At 39.8% G+C, this 14,934-nt stretch overlaps 1 protein-coding gene across 1 annotated transcript; it reads right to left on the bottom strand.

Moving 5' to 3' along the window:
- Positions 1-634: 634 nt before the first annotated feature.
- swap70a (switching B cell complex subunit SWAP70a) lies at positions 635-14,650 on the bottom strand. Its single transcript, XM_026319994.2, has 12 exons — positions 14,420-14,650; positions 13,126-13,266; positions 10,372-10,545; positions 10,030-10,257; positions 9,335-9,481; positions 9,051-9,159; positions 8,714-8,895; positions 6,511-6,618; positions 5,148-5,314; positions 3,212-3,410; positions 2,624-2,720; positions 635-2,052 (listed from the first exon to the last, which is right to left on the bottom strand). Exons 1-12 carry the CDS (start codon positions 14,513-14,515, stop codon positions 1,934-1,936), a joined length of 1,767 nt encoding a protein of 588 aa, XP_026175779.1. The 5' UTR covers positions 14,516-14,650; the 3' UTR covers positions 635-1,933.
- Between the last annotated feature and the right edge of the window lie 284 nt (positions 14,651-14,934).

Raw genomic sequence — 14,934 nt, 5'->3', positions numbered from 1 at the left:
TTGGTTTGCTGATAATTTGATTAAAATTAGCAAAGCCAGAAGATCTTTTAAACCTTAAACAAAATAAATACAATCTGAATTGGTAATTCTAGGATTTATTTTAAACTATAGGATTTTAGGAGAATCTGACCCACCTTCACTGCTTTTCAATAAGTTCATATAAAGCTCAATTATAACTCTCACTTTTCATCGGCCATCTCTTAGAGGCTTGGTCTAAAGTGGCTCCTGGCTTTTCTCCCATGCGATTATATTAAGTGAAAAATCTTCATTGTATTCACTATGTATTTGTGGGTTCATCATGTTCTGTGTTCTGTCGCACTGGCCTTATTTTGTGTGAAGCTGATGCATATAGCCACTTAGGAACAGTAACAGATACAAATACACAATGCCACAATAAAACTTGATGGATAGAATATAGCTGCAAGTGGCAATGATGGGCCGCAAGCCCTGACATGTCATCATCTAATATTACACTATCAACATGGGATGTCTATCAGATGTACAGAGCTAATGAGAGAGTGCCAGATTTCACAACATCTAGACACATTCTAGACTCATTTCTAACTTGCCAGACGATGGCTCTGTGTCAGTCTGCACATGTTGCACATGTGTATATCATCATAGTCATTCTCAGTAACCGCTGAAGTTTGGTGTTTATCGAGGAATGCATTTTAAATTTATGACACATTTCCTGTTTCCTGTAACTGACATAAGGGGGCACCATGGAGAGACAATAGGGCTTCATACCTCTGGTGCTCGGGCCCTAATAAGACACCATGGTTTAGAACCAGACTAAAGGAAAGAGGAACCTTGATGTATTCTTCAGAAATACATCTAGGCGTAAAACATATACAGCATCTCACACTATGAAACAGAAAATAGCCATACAATTTCATAAAAATATACTTTTTTTATTTTTTCTATCATCTTAATTACACTGAACTAAAGTGAAAAACATATCTACTGTTATACTATGGATGCCCGTAAAAAGGCTCCATATGTTCCCTGTTCACATTACAAGATGTTTATGTCAAAAACATTTAAAAACATATTGCGCAGCTCTTCTCCAGTACACTGTGTGTTATTCACCCAAATGTTTTCAGCTACCATGCCTTCATCAGCATAGAGTTTAAGGAGCCTCAGATATTGAAGGTATGTTTGTTGTAGAGAGGACTATAATGTCGTACCTAATGTATTTATAGTCAGAAACTGTAATGATATTTTGTCAATAGTATTTCAATCACATGACTGCTGAGTGTACTACACCCACTCCACACTGGAGACAAGATGGCTGAAATTTGGTGGTGATGGCATTTGGTGAATAGAGCTTTTGATGGACCTGAAAACAAATTCAACCTGGTCTGCACTGGGTGTGTGCTCAAAATGAGAAACTGTTAAAATACAAAAGCATTAAAAAAAAAAAAAACTTCAAAGAAGTCTAATCAAACACAACACCAGAAATGAGAAAGGACAAGGTAAAATGCAAAAGAAGAAATTCAACTGACCTATTCGATTGTATAAGTATATGAAAATCTCACAAAGTTACCTTAAGTCAAGGTCCACTTACTAGTGTTTTTGCTGGGGTTTTCATCTACATCTCAAGGTTATGACCCATTGTCACCACCCACATGACAACTGAGTACACCACATGTGCTGATAAGGAGGGTGACAAGCTCCAGAAAAAAGCTGGCAAGTGGATTGTGACTTAAAGTAATTTTATGAGTGTAAATTTGTTGTTATTACAGAAGAAAGTAAAGAAATGTAATTAACTCAACATTTAAAAGCAAACAAATTCAATGAGGAAAACTACTTTTTTTAGCTATCACATGACTCAGTAAGTTCTTGGTATCGCACTTTTTTAAACCTGGAGTGTGACACTCTGGGCTCCACAGTTAATTGCAGTCGGTGTACGTTCACCTGTCAGGGTGATTGTTCACTGAGCCTGAGCCCCCTGGTTCTTTCTTTCCTGCCATGCTTTCTTCCTTATCTCCAGCTCAGCATCAGTGAACGATGCTGGACCCCAGTTCGTGATCTTCTGAGGTGTTTTGTGACCTAAAAGACCACGTTAAAAGATAAACATGAACTCAGTGTAAACAAGTTTCTTTCTTGTTAAATGTAGCACTTTAATACCACATAGTATGTAATTTAATACCAGTTTCCTAGTGTCCAGAATATTAAAACAAGACTAGTCTGGAATTTTTATGAATTAATTTTTTGTTTGTAATTCCCTACAGTTAGGGCTGCAACATATTATTATTAAGAAATATTTAGACAACTGACAACTGAGTCCCAGGATAACGTCTTTAGATGTCTTATGTCCAGTCAGCAGGCAAAAACCCAGGGATATTCACCCCAGTATTGTATAAAACAATGTAAAAGAAAAAATCCTCGCACTGCAGAACCAGACACGGATGCCATTATTACTTTTAAATGATTACACAGTAAATAACTATCAGCAGCACAATCCACAACCATCAAACTTGTACTTCAGAAGTATGCATGTCCTGACAGCCTTCAGCCACAGAGGATACAGGAAACAGTTTTTGTACATGAAATGTAACCTTTTAAGGCCCTGTGTACAAATTAACTAAAAAACACAGGTGAGTGACCATTAATCCCCTACCTGGCTGGATGAGACCCACAAGCCCCTCATGTTTGGCCACCTTGTCTTTCCAAGTCTTTGTCTTCTTAGCTGCTCGTTCAAGCTTCCTTGACACCTCCTATTTATGAGAAAGATGTAGTCAGCAGAGAACACACTGGTGGATGAAGTGGTTTTCAGAGCTGAAACACTTCATCCACTCGTGGGAGTGGCTGTTAATGTGAAACACTCAGTTGATGAGAAAGTTCTTGTCTTCTACACAGGGAACACCCTTAAAAGGACTAAGTTTACAAATCATCAACTCACAGGCCCCCTAAGCTGGACCTAAAGGTGGATCTGAGCTGTTCTGGTTTAGATTTTTAGTAAACTTTAGTAAACACAACAGGTAAGAAATGTACACTGAGCCCATGAAACCTGGACCAGGAATAGGATCATGTACTGACAGTAACCATTTTCTTGTAACTTTTTTTGTTTGTTTTCAACAAACTTAAATAAGCGGAAAGGAAAAAAAATGTCAGAAATGTGGGTAGTTATATCCAGCTACATACATGACCACTACCTGTAGCCAAACAACTTTTTCTGTGAATTTCTTTTACATTCACATGACCTGACCTCATACTGCACCATCGCTCCCTGCCGCTCCCTCTCCAGTCTTTCCAGCTGCAGCATGGCTGCCTGCAGGTCTCTCTCCTTGTCCAGCCTCTCAGCCACCAGCTCCTGATTCCTAGTCTCAGTCTCAGACAGCGCCCTCTGCTGCTGGAAGTGGATCTGCTCCAGCTCCGCTCTCTTTGACGCCTCCTCCTCCAGCAGCCTGAAAGGGATCATGCAGCAAAGATGCTTAAAAATTATTTCAGTCATTTTGTTACCAATGAGAAAAAGCCAGAATGTAAAGCTGCAAAGTTGGGGGGAAAAAAATCACTTCAGCTGTTCATAAGAATGCACAATAATCAATGTAGCTGTCTAAAACAAAGGCAAATCGAAAACTATATAATAGTTAATGTTATAGAACCAATAATTTTTGAGCTTCGTATTTTTAAATGGCTTTATCCAGTATTTTACCATAATTTATCAAATGACAATGTAAAAAGGGTCATTTGTTTTAATAAAGAGAATGAAGAGAATGATCCCGGCTGACATTGAGTGAGAGGTGGGATATACCCTGAAAAGACTGTCAGTCTAATTAACTGATCATCACCTGGTGGTGAGTTGGCTCAGACTACGGGGAAGACTTCCAGACAGACCTGATAAAGAAAAACACCTTGACAGGCACCAATGGTCTGTCTGGATGGCAATCCTGGAACACGCTGGAGGCGCCAGTGGCAAAGTAGGCCGTCAGGCTGAAGGAGGCTTTCTGGACATGGTTATTCTGAAGGTCCCCTGCTGGCAGGCCGAAATGGCTGCAGTAGTCACTGATGCAAAAACCTGGGTTTGGGAGGAGTTTGGACTGGCTAAGCCTCAAGGGAATTCTGGCAAACCATTAGACAGTTCAGGAAAGGAAAGCAGGACTTGACCTAGGCTATATTCAGCAGGGGGAGAGAAAGGCTGATCTGAACTGGTGCTGTCATCAGGCAGTGGAAGGAGCACTTCAGAAATTCCTGAATATAACACATCCAGTGAGGATGCAGGTTCTGAAGTCTTGTGGAGGGTCTCACCCAAAGCCTTTGAGGAGGTTGCTGAGGTAGTTGAGAAGCTACTAGATGGCCTCTTCATGATTTTCATGAGGTTCTCAAAGTGCAGCTGGGCAAAGAAGGCATTCAGTTGTGGGGGGCCTCAGAACTGCATCTCTGCTTTTTAGTCCAGTTGACCTCATCAAACCGTGACCTTCAACAGGCATTGGGGGAGTTTCAAGCTTAGTGTGAAGTGGCTGGGACAACAATCTTCATCTCTAAGGCTGAGGCCATGGTTCTCTGCCAGAAGGAGAATGAGTGGCTGCCTCGACCTAGGTTCACCTTTAGGTTGTCTATGAAGGTCTGACATCAGAAGGGAGCACAGAACTGCTGCTTCTTTGCATCAAAAGGAGCTGAGGTGGTTCAAAGTATGGCTCCTGAACAACTTCCACTGGAGGTTTTCCGTGCACATCCAGTGCAGGGGTGTGGGGGTGGGTGTGGGAGGTGGGGTCCCAGGGCAGACCCAGAAGCTGCTAGAGAGAATATATATCTTATCTGTCCTGGAAATAATGTGGGATCCCCCCAGGAAGAGCTGGACATTGTTGCTGGGGAGAGTGGACGTCTGGACTGCCTCACTGAACATGCTGCCACCCGGATAAGTGGTGGAAAATGAATGCATTCAGGATGTTTTCAACAATGTCAAATAAATCTCAACGTATTTAAAAAGTCTGTAGGACTTGGCGACTGTTTTCACCGTTGTTGAATTGCTCCCAGTAAACTAGTTCTCTGCTCACTGACGGTGTCAAAAGGTCGTCAGCAAAGATGGGAGGTCTATTGAAATGCTTTGTATTATCTGTTTGTATTACACAAATTAGTCCCTGCATTTATCACCATGCTGTCCAGTGAGAATGTGTGTGTGTATGTTTATAGGTGTGATTCACCTGGCCTGCAGTTTTCGCATTGTCTCCTCATCCTGCTTGGCTTGCCTCTCGTCGTCTAAGGCCTCCTCCAGCTGATGGTACATCTCCTCCAGCTCCCGGACGCGCTGCAGGTACTGCTCCAGTTCATTTGACTTCTGAGCCACCTCCTCCTCCATTTGCTGACGTGCCTGAGAAAGTCAAGACAAACACACACATATTGCAGAGTTGAATTTTTACACACAACATCCTCTTACATGATGCTGCGATGATGCAATCTTGCTTAAGCAATCAAATAAGTTAATTATATCTCACAAAGGCATTTTTCAGTGTATTCAACGATGATTAATAAGTGTCAGTAATACTTGGCAACTCTTCTGCTTTTCTGGGGAGACCACTCTTTCCCATTTTCCTCTCCCTATTTTTTCCCCATGGGCAAAATTCTCCTGCATTACTGCTGATTTATGGCAAAAATTTCTAAGAAATGCTAAGCTAAGAAATGAAAAGCAAAAGAAGGAAATACTTAAATTTTCAGAAGTCATGGAAAGAAGCGTTCCGGTTTCTCAGACAACTTAAGCTTCTTTAACATTAGCTCATTAGACTGACGTAGTTGGAACTGCACTTACATTTCTAAGGTCTCTCAGGCTGTTCATCATCTGCTTAATAAAAGGATGGCTGATGAATTGTTTTCTCAGAATGTTCTTTTACCGCTTTATTTATTTGTTCATTGTTTTTCATATTGGGCTATTTTGCAATAGCTTTACTGGTCTACCTAAGATTGATCTGGGTATACGTGGACCCCATGACGTAAAACCGACACTTCTGAACAAATGAAAACTGATATATTTTTATTTTTATACCAGAGGTTATTCTAAAAGAGGCAATTTCTTTTGTTTTCTCTATATTCACTAAGAATTAAAAGTATTTTACATACATACATACAATTGCTTTGTATGAAGTGTATTTATTACGTTATTCTTATAAAGTCCCCTGAATGCAAGAAACAATGTATCTGAAGCTAAAAAATCTTCTGGGGGATGACACACAGACCCTGTACTTTGGTTTTGAAATCTTCTTCTATTTTCTAGGTCTTAAGCTTGACAAACATGGTGTCAGTGCATCTGACACTTAGACAGTGACTCAACAGTCACAAGATATGTGACTGAAACTAGTTTTAGCTTGTTTCCTGGAAGGACAGAGCCACAAACCACAGGTGATGGTGCCGTCAGAAAATTAAAAAAAAAAAATAAGGCAGTCTTAGTTGACTGCACTCAGAAGTTGTCATTCTTAACCTTTGACAAATCTGTGTCACCACATATGCAGTGTGTCACCTATCAGCCCACATCAGAACAGAGCTGCGGGAGGCAGACCCAGGCACGGTCGTTACCATTTTCTCTCTCTCCAGGTCCAGTCTGTAGCGATCCTGTAGGTCTAACTGGGTCTTCTCCCTTCTCTGCCCCTCCAGTGCCGCTTTAGCTGCAGCTTCTTCCATTTTCTAAGAAGCCAAACGAGGAAAAGGCATTATCTCTTTGTTTGAGCCACATCAGGTTACAAGGGGAAACAGTTGTTAAAAACAGATTTTAAAAATGACTAAGCCTGTCGTCCAACAGGTTCAGTCATGGACTAAGGACCCAGTGGAAAACCTTGAAGAATGTTTTGAGAGCACTGATTGGGATTTGTTTTTTTAATGATTTTAATTCCTGTAAAGATTTTGAGCTGTTGAATGACACAATTACCAGTTACATTCATTTTTGTGCAGAGACTGGTTCAAAGGAAACTCGGGGAGAGGTTTAAAACAGGTAATGTCAATGTCAGGTAATGTTTAAAACTATGAGAATAGAGGTAGGGGAGGTTAGTAAGGTGTTCTGCAGAATTAAGCCAAATAAGACCACCGGTCCAGATGGCCTTAAGGGCTTTGTTCCAAAGGAGTGTGCAGAACAACTTGGGCATTTATGTGTTAGGCTGTTCTAGGTCCTTCTAGATGGTGGTTGTGTCCCAGCGGTTTTGTGGACCCAATACAATTTGTTTATATTTGCCTAAGCGGAGCACTGTGGATGCCTCTCTGACTGACAAGTCACTATAAAAGGTAAAAAGGTTGAACAAGTATCCAGATGTAAATATGTAGGCACAATTACTGATGACAGAAAGCAAGACAGCGATTAGGTCTGCTCAGGAAGTTAAGCAACCTCAGTGTCAATGGGAGAGTTTTGACTATTGCTTATAGATTGACGATTGAAAGTATTTTAACAAACAATATTGTTTCGTAGTATGGTAGTTCAACATTGAAACAGAAAAATAAACTAACACAAGTAATTAGTGAAGCAAATAAAATCATCGGCCAAAGACAGAGTACAATGCAAGAGCCGTTTTCACAATTTTTGGAGAGAAAGGCAATTGTAGTGTACTCTGACCACACTCGTTTACTCCATCCCTGCTATGAGGCCTTCCCTTCGGGGGCGTAGGCTCTGTACACCAGTGGCTAAAAAGAACATATATAAAAGGTCATTTATCCCATTGGTGGTGACTGTTTTAAACCAAATTCTTTGAAGTATATTTTGTGGGCTAGCGTGTGTGTATAGGCATTTACATACACATATCGTGCCTTGTTTCACATGTTTTTAATAGGGTAATGTGTGTTTCATTTGTTTTAGAGATGTGTAAGTGTATGTCTACTGTTTATTGTGTGTTATAAATATGAATTTCTGTCCAGAACCTCTGTATAGACAGTAAAGTAAAGTAGTCGAGTCAAGATATTTTTTTCTTTGTCGTATTTTCAAAGAATATTTCACCTCTTAATTCCAAGCTGTATTTTGAAAAGACAGTATTCAAACGTCTAACGTGAGTTTCCACATAATTAGCAGTTGGGCTTATAAAGTTGAGATAAGGCCACCTGAGAGACTAAAAGGAGAAGTGAAAAGCTGTCACTAATCTACTGCAGTCCTGAAACAAGTGAGCTCACACACCCAGCTCTTCACTAGATGCAGGTGTTTCTGACCAGTATGCACTGTCATTTGCATGATAGGTTTCATTTCCCTTTTCAGATGAATGTTCTGCTGCATCATGTGTAATTTTTATATCATCAAGGGGATTAAGTTATTTTAAACCAAATATGTGACAATAGCCTCCTGAGACCCAGCCCACTGACTTGTGTCCCTTGTAGTGGACAGTTTGTTCACATCCAAACGGTCCATATTTGGACCTGCAACAAAACATTGATATTTAGCTCTGTTAAAGGTGCCAGCATGACACTTCACATAATAAACTACAGTGGTTGGATCATTTTATTGATAATTTTAAACAGGGCTGTGTGATGGACTGGTGACGTCTCCAGGGAGTAGAGAGCTGTGATAGGCTCCAACAGATCCCTATGCCCCTAATTAGGAATAAGTGGGTATAGATATTGAATGAATGAATGAATTTTAAATAGGGCTTCTGTTTTAATAGAGAAGAATAAAATAAAATGGAAAATGGAACTGAAAAAATCAATCAGACAGACAGATTGACTGGGACTTGACAAGGACTCTTATATGTGACATTTGTAGTTGTTGGGTTGTAAACAGATTTTAAGTTGTAGGAACGTCGTACAGTACCTCCCTCATTATTTCCAGTTGTCTCTGTTTGCTTTCGTTGGCCGTCTGGAGCTGCTTCATCCTCTCCACCAGGTCCACCTCCCCAGACTGCTGCCTCTGCCGGAGCTCTCTGCGCCTCCTCCGGGACTCACGGTGAGGAGACGACAGCCCCAACCTCAGCATCTGGATGCACGTTTGAATAGCTTCCGAGGGACAGAATGAGAGAGGGGACACTGATTACCTCCACACAAGTCTGATTATAGACTACTGAGGCAGTAAGTATGACATGTCAACGCTGTTAAAAAAAAGAAACAAATGAAATTCTTTGTGATGCATTTTTAAAATGATTAATGAATACCTTGAATCCATTCATGCTTCTTCTTTTTGTCTGATGCACTGATCTCAAAGCTTTTATCAGTGCACTTGATAATAAACAGGCATTTCTTCCCATCTCTGTCTGGCAGAGACTGGAGGCGAGAAAAGTTTCATGGCACACTCAGTCACACCAAAATAAACGTACAAAAATAAAATCAGATACTACTCTCTAATTTATGTGGACCATATGTCTCTAAACTCTACTATTGAATATTGCTGGCAAAATAACACTTAAAATAATCAACACTACATAGCTGGATGGTTTACCTCCACACAGCAATTTTGGTCCAGAGTGATGTCTCCTTTGTTCTCCACCAGATCCTCACCGATGTAGTATGACAGTGATTTGGGTCGAAGGACAAACCAGCGCTCGGTCCAGTTCTTCCTTTTGTGGCCTTTTTTCATCATGTATCCCTTCAAACCACAGTGTAGAGAAGCAAAACTGAGACTGACTCACCTAATATATCTGCCCTAATCACTGTGATATAGTTAAAAAAAACATCTTAGGAAACTGTATTAGGCAAATAATGAACTCGTAAAAAAACACACTAAATATATTCTGTATGTACATAATACGCCTCAGATATATCTTCAAGCATTAGAGGTGAGTAATTTCAACGTTTGAATTTCATGTCAAACCAAAGATACCATACTATTATAATGCTGCCATAATAATGAGATAAAAAGAATGTACACACTACATAACTAATGTGAATTTTAACATTATTTGCTTGCATATATTTTTTATAGATATCTTTTTTTGCTTCTTGTCTTTTTGAGAGCACACTGATTGTACATTTTCTATTGAAAATCAAGACGTAGTTATTTGTAGGCTTGAGCTAGGACAGCATGCACAGTACATACAACAGCTGAGTAAATCAATCTAAAACTCTAAAAGTGTGGACAGGGCCAACTGATGGAAATTGGAAATGCACGCAAGATCACACAAGGTCCTGTCTTACTTGTTTGAGCACATCCAGAATGAGTTCCTGGTAGACCTCGTTGATGCCCATGGACAGAATCTGGCGGTTCATGCTCTGTCTGAAGTAACCCATCCCGACCAGTTCGATCAGCTCCCAGGCAGTCAGGCAGTTCTTCTTTGTGTTCTGCTGCAGATTGTAACCTTGAAAATTCTCCTCACTCCATCCACACCCCATGGCCTCACTCAGCTTACATAGAAAGTATTCAATCTAATGAGAAAGACATAGGTACAGAAAAAGCTTAACTTAAATTCTTTTAAAAATTATGAAGGTGCTTCCTTGTTAAGATTGGTTATAGAAAACAGCTGCAAGAATGTTCCTCACCTCTTCAGCGACAATAACTAGTGGGTATTGGTCTTCTGACAGAAAGTTGAAAATGCACCAGACTTTGAAAGCAGTCTCATCTGAGATGAGTAGATTTCTAGTGCAGATATTTTTCTTGTAACACAGGGTCCAACACATCTTGTTGAACTCTACTACATCAAAATCGTCCTGTACCTGTAAATAAAAAAGCATTATTCAGTCAAAGTCAAACTGGTCAGCCCCAGCCAGGGCCGTGTGTTTACAGAACTGCAGACTGCTATTCGTTTGCTTCCAAACCGTGACTCAGCGGAGTGTGAGGTGCAATCCCGATGTATTTAAATGTCTCATTTTTATTCAAGTCAGAGCCTTTGAGAGAAAGGCAGCTACTGAAAGAGTGAAACTCAGCCAGTTTACTGACTGACATCAGAGTTAGTTTTATAGGATTTCTACAGATGTGTTTACAATGTGTTTCACTGGCTTCACTAAGCTAGAGGGCAAAAACTCTATCAGAGATGAGAATTTAACTTAACCCCCTTACAATGGGGAAATTCTATTACCACCCAAAGTGCACACACACAGTACTGAACACACAAACACAACATGCACACACACCCGGGGTGGTGGGCGGCCAGTGCTGCAGCACCCGGGGAGCAGCTGGGGGTCTGGGGCCTTGCTCAAGGGTCTCACCTCAGTCAGGGTGGACAGGGTGCTGGCTGTTGACTGACTTTTTTGGGTTGCAAGTCCAACTCCCTATCCATTAGGCCATGACTGTCCCTCTTTTGCTAAGAGTGCAGAAAAATGTATAAAGACAGCAATAAACCAATAATAGACAAAAATTGTTACTCTGGTTACAACAGAGAAGTGGGTTTTACCATTTCCTCTCCTACAGATTATGATTATTCATCTCAGTCTGTGTCATACACTCTAAAACAGGGAACAAGTGTGCGTTCATGGATTTTTACTATTTCTGTCATTTGTCTAACTGCCTTCTGTTTTCAGGTTTTAGCATGGACAGAACTTTCTGTTAAAAATCCCCACAATGCAGTGCTTTGCAATTCACAGAAATCACCCACAAATTCACTACACCCTTTATACAACAGACATATAACAGTTCACTCAATGCTGGGCAGAAAATTGAGATTTGGGACAGTTACCTATACTGCATTAATACAATGTCAACAGAGTGAGACGGGCAGGAAAACATACTGACATGTACATGTCATGAATGTTACTTTTTTGAAACCTTATTAAACATTTCTACAGTAGAGTGTGCTAATCTATAGCTTTGAAATTAGAGCACAACAATTGTGGGGCTAACTGAAATTAGTTTTTCTTTTTAATCTATATTTCTGCAATAACTAGAGTAGTCATAGGCCTGACCATATAAAATAGTGACCAGTTCTCCTTGTTTTGAGTCATTTATTACTGTGAAAAAGTGTTTGACACCCAAGCTAAAGCCTAAACCCTGTCTAAAAACTACTGTAAGGTTAGTGAAACTGGTATTTTACCTCTGAAAACACAATGCATGTTGTAAGAGCCACTAAAGCACATATTTGTATTTTGTACAGTGTTCATTTTGTTATTAAATTATGCCATAACATTTAAGTTTTTACAACAGCCTCAGGTCATTTGGATAGTGGATTATAGCTAGATTATGCTAAGTGTATGATGTGATTTGTTATTATTTTGTGCTGGTATATAAATGAATACACTTAGTCATGATGGCTGATAAGGCAATATCTTTGTACCTTTGTACTGTGCATGGATAAGTTTTAGAAGACGTGGTTATAGGGTAGATGTAGAGAGGCCTGGAAAACCATGGATCAAAATAAGCATTTGACTGTGATCTGTATCAATAGGTTATAATGGAACAGTACCATGTAAAGATCAAGTTGGTAATGGACCAAACTGAGCTGTAGATTTGGAAGAGATGCTTGCCCATCTTTAATAAATCTATGTTCAAGTATTATTACAGCCTCTGGACCTGTTAATTATATGTTGGGTTTTTACAAGAAAGCAAATTTGGGTGAAATATATGTCAAAACAAGATACACTGCAGGATAAGTGGCCTTCAAAGTGGGCAGCATGATAAAATGGCATACCTGTGATGTCACTGCATTTTCTCCATGCAGACAACAATAAGACCAGGTGTATTTTTAAAACCCTTCCATTTAAACTTGATGTTAACACAGTCAACACCAGTAACCATGTAAAGCAACACTGCTTGTCAAACCTTTATACTATTTACTTCCTTCTGCGTACAGACCCCAAAACTGGGCAACATTAACTGTAATTTCATATAATCTTAGTCTACTCCAACAGCATTTAAGTTCTGCATTTCAAGGCTCAGTTCACTCACATTTCTTGGTTGTCAGGCTACATTTCAACAGTGATCTTCATCTGAGCATTTCATTTCCCTTGTCTTCACCAAGCTTGGGTGGTTTGGGGTTGCAAGGCCCACAATCTTTGCAGGGTTTTTCATCTCTCTCACAATTATTACATTTCTTGTCCAGTACTTTTTTATACAGTTTCACATTCACTCCATTGCAGAGTGCTGTGGAGGCCAATGTCTGTCTTTAACCTTTAAGTGTGATTAGATCACTGGTAGCCGTGCCAGGATAAAAGTTATGAAAAAAATGCAGATTTGTTATCAGCAGTCAAACTCAGACGTCATTTTGGCACACCCTAGCAATCATTATAAAAATGACAACGTGTTGGCTGGTGAAATAAGGTTCTCCCATTTTCCCACAACATTTTCACTATATTTGTGCCCACCTTGTCAAGAATAAACCTGCTGAGGTATGGCATGTAGCCCTGGTTGGACAGTGGCCCTTTATCATCATCTTTAAAATGTTCTTCAAGGGCAACGGGGTCATGAGGGATCTTCATCACTGTGCACAGGTTGTAAGACAGCACCTAAAGAACCACAAGAATCAAAACAGATTCCACCATAAGACATGAATATTGCAGGAACATGTATTAACACAAGACATATTACAAGACAAAATGACAGTATGTGAGGATAAGTTAATGGTTGAAGGTCGAGATCAGTCTTGCAGTTTTCAGATTTTGCAACCACATAGGCAAAAACCTTCTGCTGACATTTATAAGCATTACTGGTCAAGCATTACTTAAGTTCTTGAAAATGAACTTTCACTCCAGAAATTCTGTGTTAACTAAAACTGTTAACTCTCTCTCTCAATAACTGATTCAGGGTTACACCCATTTTATTTTAACTGTACAATAGAGATAAGGCATAAGAGATGAAAAACCCAGCATGATCCTAGAAGTCAAACTGTGTCTTTGTCAGGCTGGGCACATACACGTTAGAAATAAATCCAGGCCCAGACTGTTGTACAGCAAAACACGGTCTCACTCTGTGTAGCTACAGTATATTGAACTTCATCATCATTTAATTTCAGACTGGATTACTAACCGTTACAGGAACCTGAAGTCAGAATTACATCATATTATTTGGCTTAATCAAAAATATTGCACTGCTGAACATCCACTTTGGTCATTCCTCCATTCCTCATCTTTAGGTGATAGTCTAGAAAAACAGCTTGTGTCGAAATGTGGTATTTAGCCTTGATTATCTTAGTTTATATTGTCCACATTTGTTTTAAAGTCATGTACACATACTTGTCACATAACTGTTCAGTGTATAAAAGACCATAAAATAGTACAAAACAGTTCATTGGCACATTGAAATAGGCTTTTTGACTGATCAAGCTTATAATAACATAAAACTAAAAAAACATTACCAAATATACACACTGTAATTTTGTGTTAAAAACTACTACAAATTTCTCAAACATCTATATCTAAATTATTACCTTTTTGTGGAACAACTAAGTGATAATCATTTCAGCTCCAGATTGGGTGCCAGAAAGAAATAAACTGGCACAAAACACAAATTTATTGCCCAGGGCCCCCGGGAGGTTATTCCGGCCTGTAGCATGTAAAAACAGAACCTGCAAAATAACTTTTACTGAAACAAACAGCATCTGCAGTATCCTCCACAGCGTGTGACCTTCCGCACTAAAAGAAAAACAGAACTGAAACACACCTTCAACTGAGATTTGGAAACTTTTCCCCGATTATCCGTGTCCAGGGCTGTAAATGCGTGCCATATGGGTTTCAAAAGCTCATCTGGAAACCCCATTGTTGTCCCTCCGCAGCACCAGCGCGGGTCCGTCTGTGTGTCTGTCTGTGTGTCACCGCGTGTCGTTGAGCTCACTGTCCACCCAGCAGACACAAGCGCAAAGTCTGTGCGCGCACCAGGGAGAAGTGAGAGGGACTTTACGTTACGTCGCGTAACGTTTGCTGTCAACGCTGAACACTGAAACCAGTGATGGAAAGGACCTGACTACTTTTACTAAAATACTGTTCTGAAGCAGCTTATAGACATAAGGTACTTGTACTCTGAGTGGCCCATGTCCATTTTACATTGCGTTACGCTTCTATTTCACTTCATTACAGGTGGAAATATTGTAAATTGCTGTAAATGCAACCATCAATGTTTATTTTTTGTATATAAAATATCGGAAAACATTAAAAAATGCCCAATAATCTCATATATAA

This window comes from Mastacembelus armatus, chromosome 3, assembly GCF_900324485.2.
Source record: "Mastacembelus armatus chromosome 3, fMasArm1.2, whole genome shotgun sequence".
Classification (NCBI taxonomy): domain Eukaryota; kingdom Metazoa; phylum Chordata; class Actinopteri; order Synbranchiformes; family Mastacembelidae; genus Mastacembelus; species Mastacembelus armatus.
Note: the sequence above shows the minus strand (reverse complement) of the source record. Positions and strands in the feature narration are given on the sequence as shown.